The sequence below is a fragment of the Microcaecilia unicolor genome, chromosome 6, assembly GCF_901765095.1.
Source record: "Microcaecilia unicolor chromosome 6, aMicUni1.1, whole genome shotgun sequence".
In the NCBI taxonomy this organism is placed as follows: domain Eukaryota; kingdom Metazoa; phylum Chordata; class Amphibia; order Gymnophiona; family Siphonopidae; genus Microcaecilia; species Microcaecilia unicolor.
This window is the reverse complement of record NC_044036.1, coordinates 32766450-32793417: the sequence shown is the minus strand read 5'-3', so window position 1 is coordinate 32793417 and position 26968 is coordinate 32766450. Positions and strand designations below refer to the sequence as shown.

At 45.0% G+C, this 26968-nt stretch overlaps 1 protein-coding gene across 1 annotated transcript in view; it reads left to right on the top strand.

The window, feature by feature from the left end:
• Positions 1 to 26968, top strand: part of PLPP3 (phospholipid phosphatase 3) — a 124302-nt gene that overhangs the window by 56113 nt on the left and 41221 nt on the right. Inside the window, exon 2 of the mRNA XM_030206267.1 lies at positions 16323 to 16480. Within this exon, the coding sequence (XP_030062127.1) occupies positions 16323 to 16480 (158 nt within the window). The remainder of the gene's footprint in view (positions 1 to 16322; positions 16481 to 26968) is intronic.

Here is a 26968-nt window from a genome sequence, read left to right as displayed (position 1 = left end):
AGGGAATTATAGATTAATGCATGGGATCTGCAGTTGGAGATTAATGTATTGTTGCTTTGAGAGGATTGGGATTAGTATTTGTATTATATTTTATACCCACACTTACACTTCGGTGCAGGTTTCCACAACCCGATTGTTCCAGACGAGACTGGAAGATTGCGGCCTTTGTACTGTTGACACAACGTTGGGAACTTGGGATGGCTCTGCTGAACTGGCAGAGTGTAGTTTGGAATGGGCCTTGTTGAGACCCGTTTTACGGCTGCTACCCCCCTGAGACCCAGAAGTGTTCCTGCAGGAGGAGATTCGGCACAGTGGAGAGCGATTGAACTTGTCTCCCCTGTAGCTGCTGAAGGGTTTTCTCACCCCACGGCATTTGCTTCTGGTGAGCTGGTGGACGAAGAAGTCCAAGGGGGTGTTTCACCCTCCCTTGGTGTACCTGGGGTATTGGTGCCTTCTGGAGAGCCTCGTGGGATAGTTCAACCAGCAGCAATCATTATTTCAATATGGGAAGCTGTTCAGGAAGTTAATAGTTCCCTACAGGTACCTTCATCTCAATTTTCAAAATATAATGATGATTTTTCTTCTCAATCTGTGTCTCAGGCTTAGACACAAAAATTGTTTTCTGCCAGACAAGACCAGGTGTCGGTTTTAAAAAGCTGTGATACAGCTATGGTAAAAGAGAATACTCTGGTACAACGTCGATTTGGAGTTTTTGGACAATCAAGAAAGGAAGAACAACTTAAGATTTTTACATTTTCCCACATCGCCTATGTGGTCAGCAGTGGAACTAGTTAAACATTATATGACAGAAGTTTTAGGCTTGCCTGCAGATAATCTTTCCCCTATTTCAAGAGCTGTATACCTAACTACGCCTACTGGGCAGAAATCTGGGCACGGAAACACTCAACCTGGAATTCAACAAGCTGATATGAACTTAACGGAATTCCTTGAGTCATCTTTATACTTACACCTATGTTTACTAAGGTGTGCTATAGACGCGTTAGCTTTTTATCGCACATAAATGGTTTACGCGCGTTAAACACTAACTTGCCCATAGAAATGTATAGGCACATTAGCGTTTAACGCGCCTTAACTTTAAAGGCAAGTTAGAAACGCTAACGCACCTTAGTAAACATACCCCTTAGTCACCAGTCAATCTACTCTGGTGGTTACCTTTGTGCTGGAACTTGATTGCAATTTGATTTCAAAACAGTACTTCAGACATATGAACAAACTGTTTTTTGGCTCTGTTATTCAACTATTTCCTGATTTGTCTCGTATGATCCAAGCTAGAAGAAAAAAACCTTTTATCTTTGAAGCCGTAGGTTCTGGCTCTGCCAGGGACATTTATAGTGAAATTTCCTTGTTGTTGCTTTGTTGCTTTTGATGCTAATGCTTTATTATTTCTTGAGTCAAAGCAGCTCATGGACTTTCTGATTTCAAGGGAAAAATCGGAGGTTCCTGAATAATTGACTATAGTGAATAACCTGAACCAAACTGTTTTATGTTCGCTGTGTAACTTCTCTTTTGAATATTTGAGACGTGGAGGGGCATAATCGAATGGGGCGCCCAAGTTTTCCTGAGGGCGTCCCCGCAGGACGGCCCTGTGAAAGGGCGGGGAAACCGCTATTGTCGAAATAAGATGGGCGTCCATATTTCGTTCGATAATAAGGTCGGGGACACCCAAATCTCAACATTTAGGTCGACCTTAGAGATGGTCGACCTAAATGTTGAGATGGTCGACCTTAGAGATGGTCGTCCCCGGTTTTCAGCCATAATGGAAACCGAGGATGCCCATCTCAAAAACAACCAAATCCAAGCCCTTTGGTCATCGGAGGAGACAGAATTCATAGTGCACTGGTCCCCCTCACATGCCAGGACACCAACCGGGCACCCTAGGGGGCACTGCAGTGGACTTCACAAATTGCTCCCAGGTGCGTTGCTCCCTTACCTTGGGTGCTGAGCCCCCCAAACCGTCCCAAAACCCACTGCCCACAACTGTACACCACTACCATAGCCCTAAGGGGTGAAGAGGGCACCTACATGTGGGTACAGTGGGTTTCAGGTGGGTTTTGGAGGGCTCACATTTACCACAAGTGTAACAGGTGGGGGGGGGGGCTGGGTCAGCCTGGCTGAAGTGCACTGCACCAGGGACCTGCATACTGCTGTCAGGGAGCTGGGTATGACATTTGAGGCTGGCAAAAAAAAAAAAAAAATTTTTTTTAAGGGTGTGTGGGGGTTGGTGACCACTGGGGGAGTAAGGGGAGGTCATCCCTGATCAGTTCGGGCACCTTTTTGAGGCTTGGTCGCAAGAAAAATGGACCAAGTAAAGTGGGCCAAGTGCTCGTCAGGGACGCCCTTCTTTTTTTTGTTATCGGCCAAAGATGCCCATCTCTTAATCACGCCCCAGTCCCGCCTTCAGTACGGTGCCGACACGCCCCCGTGAACTTTGGTCGTCTCCGTGACGGAAAGCAGTTGAGGCGCCCAAAATCGGCTTTCGATTATGCCGATTTTGTTCCCTCTCTCTGTTACGTTATATATATATATATATATATATATATATATATATATATATATATATATATATATAAATACATTCATGTGTGTAGACGTAGTCTTACTTTTCATTGGGCAATCGGAACAACATCTTCATGCATGCAGTGGAACGAGACCGGATTCACTATGTTTGGTGACCCGACTCGGGTCAAAACTCTTTTCATGTTTCAGCCTACTGAAAACACTTGTCTGGAAGGACATTAATCTGTATGTAGATATGGAGTAGCATTTCCAATTCTCTTTGTGCAACTGCCAGGGGATTTATACCTCCCAGCTTTTTCACAGATTGCAGCCCGAGCAGAGATGGGGAAAGCAATGTGTGATGCAAGTGTCAGTACGCTTATCTTGACTGATAGCTTACCAGTTAAAGAGCACTTTTCTTACTAAAGTAAATGTGGTTTCAAAGTTGTTAGCTCTTACAGTGGAGAAATTGACTGTCAAATCTTCAAATCTTTGCTCTATAAAATAGCATGTAATCTATATGAGGGGTGCAACTACTGTAGCCCTGTTGCTCAAACTTTAATTGGCCTGAGCTATAAATAGTCTGAGAGGCAGTCCCAATGAGGACGGAACTTTTAAAGCTTAAAACAGCATTGCTCAAAATTAAGTGGCTCTTACTGAGGCAGGCTGGCATGATGAGAAACTTTTCACCTTGCCAGCTCCTGACTGTCCCCGTTCCTGGAGGCTTTAGCACATGGAACATTGACTTTATGGTGGAGCAATAACTTAGTGGTCAGAGCAGTGGGCTGATAATCTGGGAAGACAAGGTTCAAAGACTGTTTTCCCCCGCTAACTCATCACTTTGAGCAAGTCACGTCACCCTTCCTTGCCTCAGGTACAAAACTTAGGGGCTGTTTTACTAAACTACATTAAGTACTATTGTGCTCTTAACCAGTGGTGTAACTGCAGGGCCACAGGGGTTGGATTTGAAAGAGGGTCTTGAGCTTGGGGTTGGAATTGTAGGGGGTCTTTTGAGGAGGGCTTGATTGAAGGGGATGGGATCCAGGGAGGGGGGGGGGCTTGATCAAAGGGGAGAGTGATGATCTGGGGGCAGGCGCCCTTGGAAGCCATGGCCAGGATTATCGAGCCGCTGCTTGGTGGCCTGATGCTCCAGGGTGATAAAATATTATTTTTCGGGCTGTACTGCGGCTTTTGGTGTTCACCCAGTGCCCAGCACAAGCCGCGGTATAGAATTTGCATAGTAATGACCTGCAAGGTTAGACTAAGACAACCTGCATTGCTGTTCTTCGGTGGTTTTCTCAAGTCAGGAGCAGACAGTTTTCCTGTCAGTGGTCCACTGCTTATGGAGAAAGCTAATCAGCTAGCTGAAAGTCTTGGACTAACTGAATTCAAAGCCACTGTTGGATGGTCGGAAAGATGGAAGGAGAGGAACAACATAAAATTCAAGAAACAGCATGGTGAAAAACAAGCCGCTGATGACTTGGGTGCTGAAAATTGGATTGTTTCAGTTCTTCCTACCATCTTGAACGAGTTTGCACCTCGTGACATTTTCAGTGCTGACGAAAATGGACTCTACTGGCGAGCAATTCCTGATGGAACACTTGCATTTAAACAAGCCGATACTACAGGAGGTAAAACGTCAAAGGACCGACTGACGATCCTCCTTTGCTGCAATATGGATGGGAGTGAGACGTTGGAACCACTCGTCATTGGAAAGAGCAAACAGCCCCGTTGCTTCAAGAATGTTAAGCGACTTCCTGTGTCATATGAGGCTAATGCAAATTCATGGATGACTAGGGAAATTTGGAAGCAGTAGCTAAAGAAGATAGACACTAGAATGCGGGCACAAAAGCGTCAGATTTTGTTGCTTTGTGATAATTGTGCTGCACACAGTGATGATGTCAGGCTGTCTTCCTGCCACCAAACACTACCTCTCTGATCCAACCTATGGATCCGGGCATAATAGCCAATTTCAAACAACATTATCAGGCTCTTGTGCTACGTCGTCTGATGAGCACTATGGTTGACCAGACTGGCAAGGATAAACGTGCTGTTGAACTGGCTCGTAATCTATCACTGTTGGATTCCCTACATATGCAGAAAAGAAGCCTGGAATCATGTTACACAGGCAACCATTGTGAACTGCTACAAGCGGGCAAGCTTTGTTAGGGATGTGGAGAGGGACGAAACAGATGCAGCTGTTGCAAACGCGTCAGATGAACAGGCTATTGACATCCCAGCCGGTGTTACTGAAGAGGAGTTTCATCACTACGTAGCTGTTGATTACGATCTACAAACTGCTGACGACAGCACTGATGTCCAGATATGCGCCTACACGCAGGCAACAGCTGATGATGAAACAGATGATGAAATAAGCAGCGAAGCACATGCTGACGAAATTCAACAACCTCCTGTCACTTTTGCAAGAGTGCTGGAGAGTCTCAACACCGTGCGGGCCTATCTGGAGGCCACTGGATGTCAGTTCTATGGCAGTTTTTACCGTCTGGCAGACGTAGTCTGTGGAACTCACAGACACAAGAGTGTACAGAGGACTATGACTGATTACTTCAAGTAAGCCTAACGTCAGTTAACGGAGGCTGTATACTGTTCGTATAATAAATAGTACTGTACATATGCTTATCAGATGTCAAGCTTTATTGTGTCACAACGGTTAAGTGCACGCTATATATATATAACTCTAAACTGTGCACATGGTAAGGGGCTGTGGTCTGGACCTGTTTTGGGCAGGACTAGGGTAGGTCTAAAAAAAATGTAGATTCTCTATTTCAAAAGGGGAATGCATATCTGTGTCCAAAAATATTGACATTGGGATTTACAGAAAGTGCTCCTATGGAACAGTTCTCCATTGGAGGGATTAGGAAATGTCACCTGGCGCACTGAAAAATGGCCTGCGGTAGTGTAGACGCATGTTTTGGGCGCACGCAGAATCATTTTTCAGTGCACCTGTAAAAAATGCCTTAAAAAAATTTTTTTGCTGAAAATGGACGTGCAGCAAAATTAAAATTGCTGTGCGTCCATTTTGGGCCTGATTCCTTACTACCAGCCATTGACCTTAGCAGTAAGGTCTCACACGGTAACCAGGCGGTAATGGTCTACGTGAATAAAATGCCGATTACCTCCCGCACGCTAGAAAATAAAAATATTTTCTGGCGCGCATAGTGGACATGCGTCAAAAATGAAATTACCGCAAGTGGTCCTGTGTTAATTCTGCATTAGCCAGTTAGCACACGGTAGGTATATCATGTTAGCCGGCTAACACGTCCATGCCCCCTTTCTGCCCATGCCGCACCCCTTAAGTGAAAAACAAAATCTGAAAAATACAGTAAGGCACAGTTTGACACACAAATACAGGCAGACTACCATAAAACACCCTTCAGTAAAAAGGTCCCTTGGTCCCTGCTTGTATATGTCTTCCTCTGTTAAATCCTAAAAAAAAAATAACCCTCCTCGTCCCTCTTCCAGATTAAAATTGACCATGTTTGCCTTTTAAGATTGATGGAAATTGATAGGATGGCTAGGGAATGGTTTCGTGGTGAACTGCAGCCGCTCTGAATCATTCTTAACTGTTAATTGGCTCTCCCCTCTCCTCCAAAGACCTGGATTTAGTTAGAGGTTTGAATGTGATTAGAAACCACACACAGGAAGGCAGGGTTGCTAATGAACCGCTGACAGACGCCAACTCCGTTTTGTGAGGCTTTTGAAGTTTACTCGACACTCCATGTTTCCTATAGTAACCGTACTCAAATGCAGCAAACCCATTCCTTCAGACAGGATTTGAAAGGGACTAGATTTCTTAATAATTAAGCCCCCAGTAAGCCTGCAGACACCCATTATAAACATGCAAAAAAAAAATGGTTCCATGCATCTGGCAGTTTGGTATCAATATTTCGCTATGCGCCTTGTCTGTAGAAAAGATTAGCGAACACGAACCGGTTTACTCGGGCCTTATTCCCTTTCTGTATATAAGAACATGAGCGTAGCCATACTTTGTCAGACCAGTGATCCATCTAGCCCAGTATCCTGTTTCACCTTCTTAATTTCACTTCTTGGCTGGAAAACGGTGTTGGATTAGAGAAATGACACCAAAATAGACGTTTTCAGCAGTCGCTTTCCGGCCGTGTTGTGGGGTTTGTAAAACTTTGCAGCCTGAGCTGGCTGTTTCCAGTGTGTCAATCCCCCTCTGCACTGGAGATATGTGCTGACTGCTGAGGTTTGCATCTGGCCTTCATGAATATGAGTCTGAGTTAATAATCGTCTACAATCTTGTCTGGGGTTTTCTTCCCAGAGACCGAACTGAACGAAAAAAAGACAAGCCAAGAGCACTGACATTTACTGTTATCAACTTAGTGATGGGTTCTGTTTCTTAATTATTTGTGTTTTAATTTGCAAGTACTCAATCTGCGTATTATTAATGTAGTATATAGTGTGCTTTTGGTTTTGTGAGTGGAGTGTGTCGAAAACCTTCCCTTTCCTGTCATGTCTTGAAGTGTTAATAGTGAATGCATTATTTGTGCCATCTGTAATGTCTGTGGAATTGCTTAAGATTGAGCTCCCTCTGACTGCTCTTTCAGTCTCGGAGCCTCTTTTGCTGTGCTTTTCACGTTGAATTGGACCAGGAGAGCTGTTACCCAGGGGAAATAATGGCTATGGAAAACCTACAATTTCAGACAAACATACCAGTGCGCTTGCAGGGCAATGCCATGGTGAAAAGGGCTAATGTTTCTTGGCACTGGGCCCTTGAGAAACGAGAGAGAGAACACTGCTGTCTTTGTGGAGATTTGCCACAGCAAAGCAAAAAAAAAGCTCAGCTTTTCTCTTCAGCTTTCTTCGCCTGGTTTTAGCATTGATTTCACACATTGCTTGATAGCGGGGCCACTGCATTGTTATCAGAGATCTGAAAGGGGGAAGCTGGGCACTCTCCAAATTTAATTTTAAAAGAACAGCGTACCCAGTGTGTCGCTGGAGTAGAAGCACATGGCAACCCGGCTAGTCTGTCTGAAGCATTGGAATTGGAGATTAACGATAGCTCGGGCCTCACTGAATTCTCATTGACGATGAATGTGGAATGGTTATTTTCCCTGCCCAGTCTAAAAAATGTGAGGGACAGGTGTAGAAATCCAAACCTGCAGCTCAGTAGAACAGAAATGCTTGTGGGGCCATGTTGAGCGCAAAGGAATAGTGGAGGTGACCAGAAAACCAGTGCGCAGCCAAGAATTTATTTGAAAATGAATTCTTTATTCACAATCAGTTCACATAAAATACAGGCACCTAACTACTTTTTAAAAACTCGACATGGGCCGTGTTTCAGCAGGTCGTGGTCCTTTAAAAGCATTTATGCGCATGTATTTTATGTGAGCCATTTGTGTTTACTGCATTGAATTTGCAGTGTAAGTGCAAAAACTTGACTGCACTTTAGTAAAAGGGTTACTAAATCAATTTAGTGCACACTTAAGTTTGTAAGGTGCACTAAAAACTGAGGGGCCCTTTTACTAAGCTGCGTAGGTGCCTATGCGCGCCCAACATGTGTCAAATTTTGGTTTTTATGCGCGTCCGCTACGTGCGCTGGAAAATCATTTTTATTTTCCAGCATGCGGCGGAAACCAGGCGGTAATGTCATTATATGTGCATGGACGATTATCGCCCGGTTAACACATGAGACCTTATCGCTAAGTGAATGGGTGGCGGTAAGGTCTCAGACCCAAAATGAAGGCGTGCCAATTTTGATTTTGCCGCATGTCCATTTTTGGCAAAAATTTTAAAATTAAAAAAGGCCTTTTCTACAGGTGTGCTGAAAAATGGATCTGCGTGCGCCTGAAACACATGCTTACTCTAGCGCAGCCCATTTTTCAGGACACCTTAGTAAAAGGACCCCTGAATGGACACTAAAAAAAATGCATATCCCTAGTGAAAGCGGCAGATAATACCACCTTAAGTGGTGTGGCCAACTGCATTGTGTTACCAAACGTTTCTCTGCTTTAACTGCACAGCAAAGTGTAGGGAATGTCCCCAAACGTTAATATCGAGATTTTGCTGTTTAGTGAATAAGGGATAAATGTATAAAGTAGCCTCCCGATATTCAGTTCTATTTAACCGTCTAGGAATGGCTCCTAGCTGGTTAAATAATACTTAACTGGCTAGCTGTGAATATTCGTAGTCAGCGCTAAGCAGCTAACCAGCGATATTGCACAATATAGCTAGCTATGCACGAATATTCAGCACATCCACTAGCTATAAGGGGTCCTTTTACTGAGGTGCACTGAAAAAGGGCCTGCGCTGGTGTAGACGTGTGTATTGGACTCGCGCAGATCCATTTTTCAATGCACCTGCAAAAAATGGACATGCGGCAAAATAAAAATTGGCGCGTGTCCATTATGGGTCTGAGACCTTACTGCCAGCCATTGACTTAGCGGTAAGGTCTCTTGCGTTAACCATGCGGTAATCTCCTACGTGTGTCTAGTCAGAGTTACCATCTGATTTTCGCTGTGCGACAGAAAATAAAATATATTTTCCGGCGCGTGTAGTGGACGCGCGTAAAAAATGAAATGACCACATGGGCCACATGGTAGCCAGGCGGTAACTCAGAATTGATGTGCATTGGGCGCGAGTGGGTGCCTACGCGGCTTAGTAAAAAGGACCCTAAGTTTGGAGGCCAAATTGGGCTGCCAAAATAGGTCTATCTTTGGCCAATTTAAACTTAACTGGCCAGTGCTGAATATTGACTTGGCTGGTTAAGTTTAAACCGGCCAAAAATAAGCCAGATATTCAATGCCGGTCACCGGAAATGGCCCGGCATTGAATATCCGAGCGGCGCGCCGACCAGAGGAGGCAGCCGGCAAATTCTCACAATCTGAATATCAGGCCCAATACATTCACAAACCTTATCCTCTCATATAATCGGTTGATCCAAGAAAATACTGCTACACCATTTAAAATGGCATTGAGGCAGAAAATCTTCACCAACTCACTCGTTCGTGGTCTACTTTTGTAAAGCAAGGATGCCTGATGCAGACCCTTGCTGAAACACGGTCATGTTGGGTCAAGAATAAAAGGAGTAATGGGAGTGTGGCTCAGTGACATCGTTATACCTCTGGCCACCTCCACATTTCGCTGTTTCTGTTTTCTGCAGAATGTTTTTTTCTTCTCCCGTCTATCTTCCAAGTGAGATACTCATGGGCCCATATTGTTTCGGAACCCAATGGTGCGGCGTATTTTTTGCAGAAACTATAACCCTGAACATTCATTTCCACTTCATCAAAGGAATTGTATAACCATACTGTTTGCTTCTGGCATACTTAAAAAAAATTGTCAGGTAATGAAAATATGTGAAAAAGGAAATAAATACAATCGGGGAACTTTAAGTAGAAGGTTACTCTTTTTTTTTCTTTTTATGTTTTTTTTTTTCTTTTTACTTCAAACTTTTAGTCTTTCACTGCTAGTGTTCTGTTACTGAATCCTGGCTCTTCATTGTTTATGCAGGTGGCAGATACCAGGACTAAATAAGAACAGCTATGGAGTTGGATAGAAATCTAGCGACTGGAATGTTTAGGATGATAGATTAGTGGGTTTCCTACCTTCAGATCACTTGAAAGGGATATTACATGAAAGGCATGTTTTCCTTATTTACATTTTAGTTAGGGGTATGGAAAGGACAGCCTTAATGAAAGGACTGGACAAGCTTACTATTTAAGTTAAAGAAAACTAAAGCCTACCCTGTATAACATCAATTCATTTAACTCCTATGCCATCAAACATCTACGTAGGGCCTTATATAGTTTTCTTTAAACAATACAAATCGATGTAGCTGTTGTACAACACTAAGGGATCCTATTACTAAAGTGCGCTAGGATTCCTCACTTTCTACCGATTCTACGTAGCAGCGTTCCTAGAGATCTATGCCAAAATCCAGGTGTATTCTATAACAAGTCGTGTAACTTAATTGGCTTAACAAGCTAATCAGCATTGATGTCAGCACTTAACAAGCAATAATGAGCACTAATTGGCAATAATTAGAATTTACGCACACAACTCGCTAAGCAGATTCTGTAATGAACTGCTCCTAAATTCTAATGCGTGCAGTTTAAAGGGGGCTTGGCTATGGGAAGGGAAATGGGCGTTTCATGGGCATTCCAAAATACGTAGTTATAGAATATGGCCCAATGAGCGTACAGGGATTTACGCCACATTTTCATTGGTGTCAATGGACATGCGTAGTTTTAGGCACTGGGATATCAACTAAGCATGTTCTACATACTGCGCCTAAATCTAGGCGCCGCTTATAGAATATGCGTAGGCGGAAATGTTTCCCGCATCAATTTTTTAGGCACCATATATAGAATCTGGCCCTTTATGTTCTTTAAAAGCAAAAATTTAATGTGTGTTAAGTGCAAGGGCTGTGCGTTAATTATTGAGGGTGCGCCCAGCACATCCTCTGCACTTACCATGCTGAAATGTTCATTACCACATGTTTACACTGCCTGCAGGTAGTGTGGATACTTAGTGCCTCCTATTGAGGAGGTGCTAAGTGATCCTGCGTCAACCTCGGTATGCTATCAATGCCCATTCTTTGCCCATGCCACGTCTAGTTCCCACCCACTAACACCAAAAGCACTTACTAGGTGAATTAGCTCATGCTAACTGCTAAAACAACATGCTAACAGTTGGCGTACTTGTTCGGTATCAGCATTGGTTCACCTTACATTGGGTGCCCACAGTTACACTGGCTATAGACCTGTCATAATTTAGTCACCTAAATATGGCAAGGGTGCATGTAACTTGCAGTACTCAATAAATTGCGTACATAAGTGGCAGTACCAACCATGCCCCTGCCATCCTTTGAATACACACACAAAAAAAGGAAAAATAGTCCTACTTGTAAAGTCCCAGCAGAAAAAGAAGGGAATGCACAAACAGCCTTCCAGTCTAATCAATAAGACTTATAATGATGCTGAAGAAATTTTATTGATGATATCAGCTAGTATGCAAACAGACCCGAAACAGTCCCATGTTTCGGCACCCAGCACCTGCCTAAGGAGTCATGAATTTGGAGAAAAGCTTGCATTGTCCCAGTATGTTAAGACTGGCACCACAAGGGTGCTGATAACAAAAATTAATTCTAGATGTCCTGTCACAGACCTTATAGCAAATCAGTAATACCGTGATCGCCACTGAATTATGTCACATTGATTGGATTGGAAGGCTGTGTGTTCCTTGCCATGCTTTGCCCAGTAATCTACAAAGTCACCCAAGTTGGTGTACCAAAATTTGGGCATGACCCTGAGATGCGTGTGCAATGTAATGGGCTACTGAGCCATTAACAGCAATAATTGGATGCTAACAATTATTGACATTAATTGGCATCAATTAGATATCCTACAACACAGAGTGCCCAAATCCCATAGCGGGCAACTCAAAAGGGGGGCATGGTCATGGGCATTCAGAAAAATTGTGCACTGTGATTCCTGCTCTCAACTTGCATGTCAGGATTTACACCAGGTTTCATCTGGTGTAAGTCCTCACGCCCTAAGTTGGGTGCAGGAATCAGCGTTACACGCGATTCAATAAAGAGCGCTTAGCTTGGATCACCCTTTATAGAATATCACTGAGCGTCGATTTTTCTCAGTGCCTAACTTTGGGCTAAATTTACTGAATCTGGCCCTATGCCACTTGCATGTGCCCTTACAGAATAGCACTTGGGGGGGGGGGGAGGGGCGTAGTTGCTAACATTTGCTTCTGGTAACACGTGTTATTTTACCTCTAACTCGTGCTATTCAACCACAGGTCTCATTTTACTTAATGAACCCTAGTTACTAATAACTGGGGTTAACAGTAAAATAACACGTCTTAACAGTTGGCCTTATTGATAACTTCCCCCTTTAATTAAAGAAAAGAGAAATGTCTTTAGAAATCAAATCACTGGTGTATGTAATACAAGTGAGCCAAGTATAGGGTAATCAAGCCATTGTGACATCACTGATGAAGTTGGCTCTTAGCCATTGATGGAATATGGCATTATGACATCACAATGTCAGCTGTGGTTACCAGAAACTGAAACTCTTCACACTAAGGGGTGAAGTTATCAACATGATGAGCTCCCATTAAGGTGGGTTATTTTAACACTAACTCATGCTATTTTAGCACAAACCCAATTTTATGGAATGAGACCTAGTTACTAATAACTGGGGTTACCAGTAAAATCACATGTCTTAAAGCTAGCCCATGTTAGTCATGCATCCCTTAGTCACTTTGCTGCCACTTGCATGTGTAAGTGTATACTTAGGCAATGTAAACACAGATGAACAAAGCCCTCGCAGTCCATCAAATTGACACAAACACAACGAAGGTGTGTAAGTGTATACTTACCCATAAAAGTGCTGGTAATCTGTACATTTTCCTTGCAGGTGGTATGTAATGCGAGTACCAGTTATAGAATTGCCTTAACTGATTAGCATGGTTTTAGTATTGTAAACCAGTCCCTAAATCTTACTTGCCAAATTGTAGACCATTCACTTTTGGCTAGATCCCTCCTCACGTTAAGAGGCCATGGACAATAAAAACAGGAAAGGGAGTGGTAAAGGGGAAAGGGAAATGGGACTTGATATACCGCCTTTCTGAGGTTTTTGCAACTACATTCAAAGCGGTTTACATATATTCAGATACTTATTTGCACCCGGGGCAGTGGAGGGTTAAGTGACTTGCCCAGAGTCACAAGGAGCTGCAGTGGGAATCGAACTCAGTTCCCCAGGATCAAAGTCCACTGCACTAACCCACTAGGCTGCTAAGGTTGTAGGGTCATACATTCTGAGTTGTAATGTCCTGTCGGGCCTGTAGCAATACATGTCATCGGTAACGCAGCTCAGATTTCCTATAAAAGATCTCTGTCAATAGACTTTGTGTAGAAAGTGTTCATGGGTTTTTGCAAAGCTTTCTCTTCCTGGGAAATTACGTTGCCTATCCTATGCAGGGTTTTTCTTTTGTTATTGTTTTTTATTTTGCTCTGGGATTTTATCGCATTAGAGATTTCATCAGAGGCTCCAGTCCCTGCTTGTTGTGGCTTCAGAATCTGGCAGTACTTGCAAATGTGACTAATTCACGAGGAGACAAAGTTTATTCCGGCATTCTGCTGCCTTGCACTGTGGCCTAGATTTGCTGTCCTGCTGCTGAAAACTCTCTTTTCCTTCAATGTCTAGCTAGTCTTCTAACACACAGAAAAGTGCTGTATTTTACTGTGTAGGTCCCAGATCCAAAATGTCTCTGTACAGGTGACAGCATGTGCCTCTGTTTCTACATTTACATCCATTATGTTTACTTTCTGATATTTAATGTTTCTCCCAGTCGGTGCCTGGTTTATTCCATCGTGTTTTTCTTTTTGGATACCTGATTAATGTGATTTTCATCTGAGTTTCGGTTCATTTTATTCACGGTGGGGTCCTTTTACTAAGATGCGCTGAAAAATGGGCTGCGCTAGTGTAGGCGCGTGTTTTGGGTGCGGGCAGATCCATTTTTCAGTGTGCCAATAAAAAAAGATGTTTTCTTTTTTTAATTTTTGCCGAAAACGGACGTGCAGCAAAATTAAAATTGGTACGCGTCCATTTTGGGTCTGAGACCTTACCGCCAGCCATTGACTTAGTGGTAAGGTCTCGCGCGTTAACCGTGCGGTAATCATTTATGCACGTAGAATGACGATTACCGCTTGGTTTCTGCCATGGGCCAGAAAATAAAAATGATATTCCAGCGCGCGTAGCGGACGCACGTCAGAACTGAAATTACTGCAAGGGCCAAGCGGTAACTGCAAATTGACGCACGTTGCAGCTTAGTAAAAGGGCCCCCTGTTTTTCTAAATGTGCAAACATGCAAATTGACATAATGATCCGGGAATGTTTAAACTGATGTTTGTCTCCAAGTGAGCTCCTTTTAAATACCCGGTTCTTCTATTTTTATACATGTGAAGTGGCATTTTAGAAAGGATGGCCAACTGAGAATATGGATGTCCTAGTCTGCACGTCAGATATGAATGCCCATTTCTCATGTATTTTAGAACAGGATCTGCTGACAAATGGCCGTTTTAAAATACTGAGAGATGGACGCCCAAGTGCTGCCTACATCCAGCATGACCCTCTAGTTTACAAACTGAAATGTCCATACTATGAACAGGGCAAAACAAGAGACATGGACATTTGTGTGGCTGGAGAAGAACATCCGTATTATAAAATGGCCACACAGTTGTCCCTGTGAAGGATTAGTGTGGGTCATAGGCACATACAAGAAAAAGAGGACATTTTTCTTAAAACTTAAAAAGCTTGTAGGGCATATCTGAAGAAGTTCCAAAAGGAGGACATGTCTTCTTAGCAGAGGACATATGGTAACCCTAGACTGACAAACATGTAATATAGAGACATGCTATAAGTTGGCATGTTTCTCTGGAAGTTTGATGCAGACACTTATGTCAGCTCTGTGGCAGGTATAATTGCTCAGGCCTAACTTCTAGGCATTCATTTTCACTTTTACACTAGTATTCTGTAAAGGAAAGTAGGAACCTGAGGGGTCCTTTTACCAAGCTGTGGTAAAAAGGGCCCTGCACCTAGACAGGTGGTTTTGAAGCATAGCTCCTGCCTGGAAGGCATTTTTTGACATGAAAAGATCTGTGCTAAATACCACTGGCAGGGCCACCGAGAGGGGGGGGGGGCAGGGGGGTGCAAAAGTTCCCCGGGTGGGGCCCGGCGCCAGGGTCAGGCCGCCGGCGCTGCAGTCCCTGGTCTCACCTGCCTGCCTCCTCGGCTCCAGGCCCCCTTCATTCAAAGCGGCAGTCGAAGATTGCGTCTCTTCTGGCCTTCCCTCCCTGTGTCCCGCCCTCGCGGAAACCGGAAGTTACATCAGACGAGGGCGGGACACAGGGAGGGACGGCCAGAAGAGACGTGATCTGCGACTGCCACTTTGAATGAAGGGGGCCCGGAGCCGTGGAGGCAGGCAGGTAGGTGAGACCGCGGACTGCAGCGGCGGGGGGAGCGACGGAGGCGGCAGTGGCGGGGGTGGTGGAGGAGGCAGGGCGGCATTGCCCCAGGCCCGGCCTAGTCTCTCGGCGGCCCTGACCACTGGGAATGGACTGATATTGGATGCTTGGTGCTTTGGCTTGTGGCTGGCAATTTGGCATCATTCTCTGAGGACTTCCCATTCAACTGATCTTCTGGATGCAGGATAGTGATAGCATAGACGGTGGTGATTGCAGTCATTGCTTCAGTGAACAAAAAGTCTATTCGTGTGCATGGTTAGCATTGTAGTAACATAGTCGTTGTTTGCACAGTGTGTATTCCCGCAGCAGTGCTGAACTTGGGTCCCATCAGGCCCACGGAGATGAGCTTTCTTGCCATCCAGTACCACTTAAAGCAAAGCACCATCTCCATTCCGGTGTTTCTTCCAGTGGGGGTGCTGCTGGCATTCATTTCTGTAGATGACCTCTCTGCATTATGCAGGTCTCAGTTGATAACTCTGCAAACAGACTCGGAAGTTATTTCTGTGCATTTCCTTCCAGCACAACGAGATGACGTTTTCTCATATACTGCACTTAAAATAAGGGAGATGAAAAATTAGCACCATGCTGTTTTTTTTATATTGCACTTGTATATTGGTTTTTAGGTGGGGGGGGGGGGGGGGGGAATTTGCATCAGCTATAAATAACCCCAGATTAATGAGTTTGCAGTGTCTTAGTGGGTGTGTACTGCAGTTTATTTGTGTTTTTTCATGTTATTGATTTTCTTTGTGTTTTTCTGTGTCTTCTGTTCTTTCGCTAGCTGGCCTGCCCTTCCTGATTATCGAAACTAGCATGATCAAGCCATACCATCGGGGATTTTACTGCAGTGACGAGAGTATCAAGTATCCATCCAAATCGGGAGAGACCATCACCGATGCCGTGCTCTGCGCGGTTGGCATTCTCATTGCCATCCTGGCAGTAAGTGCGCAATACTTCATTCATTTACAACATTCTGGCACCGTGAAGTCCAACTTCTGACACCGAGCTACACTGTGGAATCATTTCTCGTGGTTGGCGCAGTGTCTAACTTAGCACAGTGCAAAAGAAAATGGTATTAGCCATAATGAGGGCATTATCCAAAGCCATTTACCTGGGGAAGTATCCCCCGGGTAAATGGGCCTGACTGAAAATATGTGCCCGTTTCTGTGGCTTGTTTACTTTTAAGCGGCTTGAAAAAAAAGATGTTATTGGTGGGCAGGAGGTTTTTAGATTGGGGGAGGCCAGTGCCTGGGGGGCCTGGGCCCCCGTAGATTTGGCCCTGGACCCCCCCCCCGCCGACAACCCACCCGACCCGCCGTCATCTGCCTTTGCTGACGGGGGACCCCACCCTCCGCCAGCCGAGGTCCTCTTCTTCTCGCAAAAGGTTTCCTTCTGTTTCTGACGTCCTGCAGAAACAGAAGGAAGCCTTTTGCGAGAAGAAGAGGACCTCGGCTGGCAGGGGTTGGGGGTCCCCCGCCAGCAAAGGTAGGCGACGGCAGGTTGGCGGCGGGGGGGGGGGGGCAAAATGTGCCCCCTCACCTCGGGCTCTGGACCCCCATCCCGCTGAAGTCTGGCTACGCCCCTGGGGGAGGCAAACACACAAACATCTGATTTTCACATGAACAGGCTCTATTTTCTATACCTGCTCTGCCACCTGCACAAAAAGCAGGTCTAAAATGGCTTTTCTATAGGTGTAGTCTGTACTAGCTAACTTTCAAAGAGTCGGCCCAGGTAGTGTCTCTTTAAAAGTTAGCTTTAAAGTGGCCACATTAAAAGTAATCTGTTGAAAACTGGCCCCCAACTGTATAACCTTTCAAAAGTACACACTGTATATATTTGCTTTTGAGAACAAATCAGTATACAAGTGTCCAGTGTTGGAAGACTCATCCTTCAATCCTACTGTTCCCATTGGCTGCGTGAATTTCGTAGTGGTCATTTGTTTCTCCACCCTGGTGGTTATCTTCTTATGATATTTGCTTCAGTTACAAAGCAAACAAATACAAAGCAACAACAAGAATAAAAGACTAGTTGAATATTTAAGGTATCAGCCACATGTTTCATGCACCTCCCGGAATGCAGATGTGTTTGGAATGATGTTGGACTTGACATTACTTTTATGATGTGGTGGATTCACGTTGTTTATGGTACCACAAAAGATATTAAGGAGTGAATTGTATAAATGATGCCTAAATTCCGCTTCCAATATTTGGTGCAGAGACACGTTTTAATGGATGCAAGGCGCTGAAAGAGGGCCAAAATGGCAGATCGGCACAGAAATACACTTGCGTGCCCAGTTATAGGATAGCACTGTGTGCAACTGCAAAGGTGCGTTCCCATGGGAGGAGCATGGCTGGGTCGGGGCATTCTGGAAAATTGTATGCAGTATTATAGAATTCCATGGATATACGTCCAGCTTGCGCAGCAGGATCTACACTTGGTTTCAGCAGGTGAAACTGCTCATGCCCATTTTCAATACCCATATTTGGGCACTATTTACTGAACCCGGCAAATATATTGCATAGACCACTCTAAGGTCAGACTATAAAGTAATGAGTGGAATGGAATGGGTGGACGTGAATCACTTGTTTACTTTTTCCAAAAATACTAGGACTAGGGGGCATGCAATGAAGCTGTTAAGTAGTAAATTTAAAACAAATCAGAGAAAATATTTCTTCACGCAACATATGATTAAACTCTGGAATTTGTTGCCAGAGAATGTGGTAAAAGCAGTTAGTGTAGCAGGGTTTTAAAAAAAGCTTTGAATAACTTCCTAAAAGAAAAGTCCATAAGCCATTATTAAGATGGACTTGGAGAAAATCCACTGCTTATTTCTAGGATAAGCAGCATAAAATCTATTTTACTGTTTTGAGATCTTGCCAGATACATGTGACCTGAATTGACCACTGTTGGAAACAGGATACTGGGCAGTGGCGTTCCTAGGGTGGCTGACACCCGGGGCGGATCGCCAAAGCGCTCCCCCCCCCCCCGGGTGCAGCGCAACACCTCCCCCTGGCAAAAGGACACGCCCCCGGGTGCAGCGCGACCCCCCCACCCCCGGCGAAAGGACCCCCCGGGTGTATTTTTACCTGCTGGGGGGGGGGGGGTGCCGCGTGCCTGTTGGCTTCGCTCATTCCCTGCTCCCTCTGCCCCGGAACAGGAAGTAACCTGTTCCAGGGCAGAGGGAGCAGGGAACAAGCGTTGCCGACAGACACGCGGCGTGCACCCGGGGCGGACCGCACCCACCGCCCCCCCCCCCCCCTTGGTACGCCACTGATACTGGGCTTGATGAACCTTCGGTCTGTCTCAGTTTGGCAACTCTTATGTTCTTATGACTTACAGGCAGTTCCCTTGTGACATGCTTGCCAACACCTGCACTCCCAGAGGAGAAGGGGAATTCCACCAAAATGAAAGTGGTGTTTTTTTTATTGATGCAACTTATGTGCCCCAGCATGCTTTGAACATTTATTAACTGAAGTCTTCCTTTAAGCCAAAGGAGGTGCTACAGATAATATGTATATCTTAAAACATCAATTAGGGGAAATCAGGGCTCTGCCAGATAAGGGTGTTTTATTCATAAAGATATGTAACCCAAATTCAGAGTTTTCACTTGTATAAAATGTGAATGAATAGCATTACCCGCCAATACTATAAGTTGCTAAAAATTGTGCGTGCAAATATGGACTTGTGCCCAGTTTGCACGCACAATTTACTTGAATAATCTAATTAGCGCTGATAATTGGCTATTAAAACCAATTATTGGCACTAATTAGATTTAATTGGAATTTATGCACATAAACGCCTAAATTTTACACAAGAGTAAAAAAAAATGGGGTGCAGAAATGAGAAGGTCATGAGCAGAACGGGAGCGTTCCTAGCATTTACGCACGTTATTATAGAATAAAGGGAGATACACGTCTAATTTAGGCACGTACGTTTTCACCACGTTTCAATTGCATGGGGCCCTTTTTACTGCAGCTTGGTAAACACAACACTTATTGGGGGTATTCCTAATATTTTCCACTGCCTCTTGTGTTAACATTCCCATTAATGCACAGTATCTGCACCCGGTTAACATGGAAATGCCTCCTATTTAGGAGGAGGTAAATGGTCCCATGTTAACTCCATTCAGTAAATAGTATCCAAATTTGAGTCATGGAAAAAAAAACTGGCGCAGTGTGCTCCAAGTTGAACACTTTCTTTAGAATAGCGCTTAGAGCCCATTCCTGCACCCAGCTTTGGGTTACGGTATTTACTCTAGCTGAAACCTGGCGTAAATACTGGTGCCCAGTTCTTGGCATTTGGGTGCAGGAATGGTGGTATTCTATAACACCACGCACAAAGTTTTGGAATGGTCCTACCATGCCCCCTTTTGAGTTTGTACACTAGGGGATTTAGGCGTGTGGGGTTCTAGAATAGCATGCAGGAAAATGCCCCCTTTTGAGTTTGTACACTAGGGGATTTAGGCGTGTGGGGTTCTAGAATAGCATGCAGGAAAATGCCCCCTGGATTTAGGCGTGTGGGGTTCTAGAATAGCATGCAGGAAAATGCCCCCTTTTGAGTTTGTACACTAGAGGATTTAGGCCTGTGGGGTTCTAGAATAGCATGCAGGAAAATGTGTGGGCAAAATCTAATTCATACCAATTAACTGCAATAATGGATTGTTAATATCAGTTTATTGCTAGTTAACGACATGTTGGTTTATTAATTTGCACGCAGATCAAATTTTGGCACCCAAATTTGGATGCCGTATATAGGATCCAGGCGACCCTCAGGGGGAGGAATGCTGGCTTCGGCCTAACCCCTGGTAAGCCTTTCCTCAGCTGCGAGGTACCCACCTCTACCACCGGCTGCCTTTCAGGTGCTGTGGAGGACTTGCAGCTCATCTGCATATCCTTACAGCCTTCTCCGGGGTGACACCCAGGTCCACCCCGATCCACTCAGGGCCTCCGCTCTAGGTGCCCAGCGCTCCCACCAGGTGCTGTGGAGGACTTGCAGCCCTTCTGCATTTCCTCATAGCTGTATCCGGGGTGACTCCAGTTCCACCCCGATCTTCCCAGGGCCTTCTCTCCAAGTGCCCAGAGTTCCCAGGTGCTTTTTGGCTAGGATCAGGCGACCCTCAGGGGGAGGAATGCTGGCTTCGGCCTAACCCCTGGTAAGCCTTTCCTCAGCTGAGAGGTACCCACCGGCTGCCTTTCAGGTGCTGTGGAGGACTTGCAGCTCATCTGCATATCCTTACAGCCTTCTCCGGGGTGACACCCAGGTCCACCCCGATCCACTCAGGGCCTCCGCTCTAGGTGCCGCGCGGCATTTTTCTCTTTGTATCTAATCTTTTTCCAGTTGCTAAAGTACCTTAATCATTTATGGCCCCTATTCACATTCTCTTCCTAGCTCTGTCCCTTCCTAATCTTTTCCCTCACCCCCTACCTCTCTCCGCTACAGGAACTCACTTCCCATCCATTGACTTCATCACCTCACCTTCTCTCCTACCCTCTTCCTCCCTCTTGGCTTTTAATCTCCGTCTCTTTCTTCCCTCCATTTTGCCTTCCCCATTCCACCTAAATACCTCTCGCCTTCGACGCCTTCGTGGCCACACCTCTCCTACTCTCCTCCGCTCTCTTTTACTCCTTCTCTTACTCTCAGCTGGTGACATCAATCCCAATCCTGGCCCTCCTCACCAACTATTATCCAAACTCTACAGATCTCACCGTGACCTCTCTAACCTCATCTCTATTCCTCTACTCCCCTCCTCTTCTCTGCCCTTCTCTTGCGCCCTATGGAATGCCCGCTCTATCTGTAACAAACTCCCCTATATCCAGGACCTCTTTATCTCGCGTCACCTCCATCTGCTCGCCATAACAGAAACCTGGCTCTGCCCTGATGACTCTGCTTCAGTCGCAGCCCTGTGCCATGGCGGTTATCTATTTTCACATACTCCTCGCTCTGCTGGCCGTGGGGGCGGTGTTGGACTACTTCTCTCTCCCTCCTCCAGATTTCAACCCCTTCTTCCACCTCAATCTCACTGTTTTTCCTCCTTTGAAGTCCACTCTATCCGCCTTTTCTCTCCTCTGCCTCTTCGAATAGCGGTCATTTATCGTCCCCCTGATAAGTCCCTTTCATCCTTTCTCAGTGACTTTGATGCCTGGCTTGCCTTCTTCCATGATCCTTCCTCCCCCTCTCTCATCCTTGGTGACTTTAATATTCCTGCTAATGATCCTTCCAACTCTTATATTTCCAAGTTACTCGCTTTAACGTCGTCCTTTAATCTCCAACTATGCTCCACCTCCCCCACTCATCAAAATGGTCACTGTCTTGATCTCATCTTCTCCTCCAACTGTTCACCCTCTAGTTTCCTTGCCTCCGATCTTCCCCTCTCTGATCACCATCTTATAACTTTCACACTTAAATCTCCTCCCTCCCAGTCCCGTCCTATCCTATCTAATTTATCTAGGAATCTTCACGACATTGACCCTTCATCTCTATCCTCCCATGTTTCAAACCTCTTCTCTACTGTGGCACCATCCACGTCTGTCAACGAGGCTGTTTCTTCTTACAACAATACTCTATCCTCTGCCTTAGACACTCTTGCACCTTTGATGACCCGCCCTGTAAGGCGTACAAAACCCCAACCTTGGCTGACTTCTAATATCCGCTACCTACGTTCCTGTACCCGCTCCGCCGAACGCCTCTGGCGGAAATCTCGGGCCCTTGCTGATTTCTTACACTTTAAGTTCATGCTGACCTCCTTCCAATCTGCTCTTTTACGTGCCAAACAGGATTATTATATCCAACTGACCAACTCTCTTGGCTCTAATCCTCGACTTCTCTTCACCACATTGAACTCTCTCCTCAAGGTGCCCCCTCCCCCAACTCCCCCTTCATTATCTCCTCAGACCCTTGCTGAATTCTTTCACAACAAGGTTCAAAAGATAAACCTTGCTTTCTCTACCTCACCAGCTCTCCCTCCACTAGTCCGTTCCCCTCTCTCTCCTTCCCCTCATTCCCTTTCCTCCTTTCCTGAAGTTACTATTGAGGAAACTACACTTCTCCTTTCTTCCTCAAAATGTACCACCTGTTCCTCTGATCCCATTCCCACCCACCTTCTTAATGCCATCTCTCCTACTCTTATTCCTTTTATCTGTCACATTCTCAACCTCTCACTTTCCACTGCGACTGTCCCTGCTTCCTTTAAACATGCTGTGGTCACACCTCTCCTTAAGAAGCCTTCACTTGACCCTACTTGTCCCTCTAATTACCGACCCATCTCCCTCCTTCCTTTTCTCTCCAAATTACTTGAGCGTGCTGTTCACCGCCGCTGCCTTGATTTTCTCTCCTCACATGCTATTCTTGACCCATTACAATCTGGTTTTCGCCCTCTCCACTCAACCGAAACTGCGCTTACTAAAGTCTCCAATGACCTATTACTGGCTAAATCCAGAGGTCAATATTCCATCCTCATTCTTCTTGATCTTTCCGCTGCTTTTGACACTGTCGATCACAGCATACTTCTCGATACCCTGTCCTCACTTGGATTCCAGGGCTCTGTCCTTTCCTGGTTCTCTTCCTACCTCTCCCTCCGCACCTTTAGTGTTCACTCTGGTGGATCCTCTTCTACTTCTATCCCTCTGCCTGTCGGCGTACCTCAGGGTTCTGTTCTTGGTCCCCTCCTCTTTTCTATCTACACTTCTTCCCTTGGTTCATTAATCTCATCCCATGGCTTTTCCTACCACCTCTATGCTGATGACTCCCAAATCTACCTTTCTACCCCTGATATCTCACCTTGCATCCAAACCAAAGTTTCAGCGTGCTTGTCTGACATTGCTGCCTGGATGTCTCAACGCCACCTGAAATTAAATATGACCAAAACCGAGCTTCTCATTTTCCCCCCCAAACCCACCTCCCCGCTCCCCCCGTTTTCTATTTCTGTTGATGGCTCTCTCATTCTCCCTGTCTCCTCAGCTCGAAACCTTGGGGTCATCTTTGACTCTTCTCTCTCCTTCTCTGCTCATATCCAGCAGACCGCCAAGACCTGTCGTTTCTTTCTTTACAACATCCGTAAAATCCGCCCCTTTCTTTCCGAGCACTCTACCAAAACCCTCATCCACACCCTTGTCACCTCTCGTTTAGACTACTGCAATCTGCTTCTTGCTGGCCTCCCACTTAGTCACCTCTCCCCTCTCCAGTCGGTTCAAAACTCTGCTGCCCGTCTCATCTTCCGCCAGGGTCGCTTTACTCATACTACCCCTCTCCTCAAGACCCTTCACTGGCTCCCTATCCGTTTTCGCATCCTGTTCAAACTTCTTCTACTAACCTATAAATGTATTCACTCTGCTGCTCCCCAGTATCTCTCCACACTCGTCCTTCCCTACACCCCTTCCCGTGCACTCCGCTCCATGGATAAATCCTTCTTATCTGTTCCCTTCTCCACTACTGCCAACTCCAGACTTCGCGCCTTCTATCTCGCTGCACCCTACGCCTGGAATAAACTTCCTGAGCCCCTACGTCTTGCCCCATCCTTGGCCACCTTTAAATCTAGACTGAAAACCCACCTCTTTAACATTGCTTTTGACTCGTAACCACTTGTAACCACTCGCCTCCACCTACCCTCCTCTCCTCCTTCCTGTACACATTAATTGATTTGATTTGCTTACTTTATTTATTTTTTGTCTATTAGATTGTAAGCTCTTTGAGCAGGGACTGTCTTTCTTCTATGTTTGTACAGCGCTGCGTATGCCTTGTAGCGCTATAGAAATGCTAAATAGTAGTAGTAGTAGTAGTAGCTTACTGCCTGGTAAGTGCATCACGTTCACTGCTAAATGCCCTCCACACACACTCCCGGATCATGCCACACCCCATGAGACAATTAGTATTTAACACTAGCTTACCATGTGGTTAATGAGGAGTAGCCTAGTGGTTAGTGCAGCGAACTTTGATTCTGGGGAACTGGGTTCGATTCCCACTGCAGCTCCTTGTGACTCTGGGCAAGTCACTTAAAAGTCACTTAACCCTCCATTGCCCCAGGTACAAAATAAGTACCTGTATATACTATGTAAACTGCTTTGAATGTAGTTGTAAAAACCACAGAAAAGTGGTATATCAAGTCCCCTCCCCCCCCCCTTACTTTGCCCTCTCAGTCTAGGTGACCTGTTATGTGATTGCCTTCTATCAAGTCAATAATCAGCCCGTGGCGGTCAGCATTTTTCAAAACCCTGACCACTGCAGGCACAGAAGGAGAAAAAAGTAATTAAGATATTTAATCCACAACCGTTCCAGCACAAAACATTAGAATAAGTAGCTTGGAACTCAGCGGACTCCAGCTCCCCCACTGGTAGCATTGTAACCGCAACAGAGGTGACCTGCTTATTGGTTTGCTCATTCAGATTGGACCAACATCTCATTAACTGAGAGCAATGGTAGACTTTCTGTGAGAGAAGATATGTTTCTAAAAAACCTCATATAGTCCAAAAAAGTGTGAATTTTAAAGAATGAATCCGTCCTACGTCTAGAGGGAACACATACCTCTCTCCCTTCATTCAGTGTGTATAAGACTTTTAAAGGCAGCTCTTTGCTTGGGAGATATTGGAGCAACCTATAAAGTAATAAACTCAACTCTCTAGGCATTGGAAAGGCATCATTAAACTGAATCAGGCTTGAGTGGCAGGTCCAGGTTGAACTTTTATGGGTTTCTGGACCCCCCGGAGCTCTTTAAAACAAAAGTCAAAGAACATGCCCCTAACCATGCATGTGTAAACTAAAGACCCTTCCTTTCATATAAATATTTTCTTATGGGTTTTGGTCTTCATGAAACATTCCAAAAATGTATAACTCCCTTCCCCGCTCCCCCACCCCACACCCACCACATACACACACTTTTTCTGGAAAATATGATAATGGCCTGCAAGACATAATTACATTGTGGTAATTTGGAAACCGCAAATTGCGGGAGTACATTTTCATTTTAATAACAGAAAGAAAGGTCATTTCATTTTGAATTAGAAAATCTGTGAGTTGCTTATGGGAACCGTGAAGACTTAATTGAACTGAAAAGTATAAGAAAAGCCTATATTTAAGAAACAGATAACAAGGAGTTCCATAATGACATATAAGGAAAACAACAGCAGGCAATTCAGAGACATACCGTATTTTTCGGACTATAAGACGCACTTTTTTCCTCCCAAATTTGGGAGGAAAATGGGGGGTGCATCTTATAGTCCGAAGGTAGAGAAATTTAGCAGGCCGCCCTCCCTCCTGCCGAGTTCCGGGATCGCCCTCCCTTCCCCTGCCTTCCCTCTGAGGTCTAAAACTAACGTTACCTAGTCGGGGCTGCAGCGAAAAGCATGCAGGCTCAGGACGTCACTCTCCCCTTCTGTCTCTCTCAGCTCTCTGGTCCCGCCCTCAAACAGGAAATGAAGGCGGGACCAGAGCTGAGAGAGACAGAAGGGAAGAGTGACATCCTGAGCCTGCATGCTTTTCGCTGCAGCCCCGACTAGGTAACATTAGTTTTAGACCTCAGAGGGAGGGAGGGCAGGGGATCTCGGAACTCGGCGGGAGGGATTCGGACAAGATGCACTGGAGCACCTAGGTTTTAGAGGAGGAAAAAGGTGCGTCTTATAGTCCGAATTTTTTTTTTCCTAGTTCCCTCCTCTAAAACCTAGGTGCGTCTTATGGTCCAGTGCGTCTTATAGTCCGAAAAATACGGTATATAAATTTGTTATAAACCTTTTGGGGTTTTTTTTTTTTGTTTTTATTTATTTATTTTTCACACACTAGCTGCCTAATTTCACAGTTTCCAGTGTTTTATAAACATGAGTACATACGGCAAATAAATAACTAAATTATGAACATCAGCGGTTGGCCAACCCCGTCTTTAAAACATGTTTATGCTGGATGATGTTTCAAGGACATCTGTGTCGAATTAGAATCCTTAGTCCCACAATATCTCAGACACCAAGAAAGGCAACACAGATATACTCTTATTTTTAAAATCTGCCATCAAGGCTTTACCCTCTGTTTAACCTCTTATAAGTAAAAATCTTTAAAAAAAAAAAATGTTAAAAACCTATAATTGTGCTTATACACTGACGTACTTATTAGAGAGCTAATTCTTTCACCTACAGCTTAATTAGTGACATTACTAAGACCACCAACAGAGAAAGAAAGAAAGAAGCTATTATTTGCTCAGCTTTTTTAGACATGGGAACTACTAAATACATTTGTTAAAGAGTATTGATGGAAACTAGGGTTCACGGATCAGTCTGTGATGACCCATAGTACAAACATTGGCGTAGTAATGGCCTGTATTCACTGTCTGTTCTCAGCATCTTGTAAGTTAAGGTAATCAATATTGTTGACACAGAAGTCTCAAAGAAGGTATTGATCCATGAGCCCCCCCCCCCCCCACCCCACCCCAAAAAAAAAAAACTGCTGACA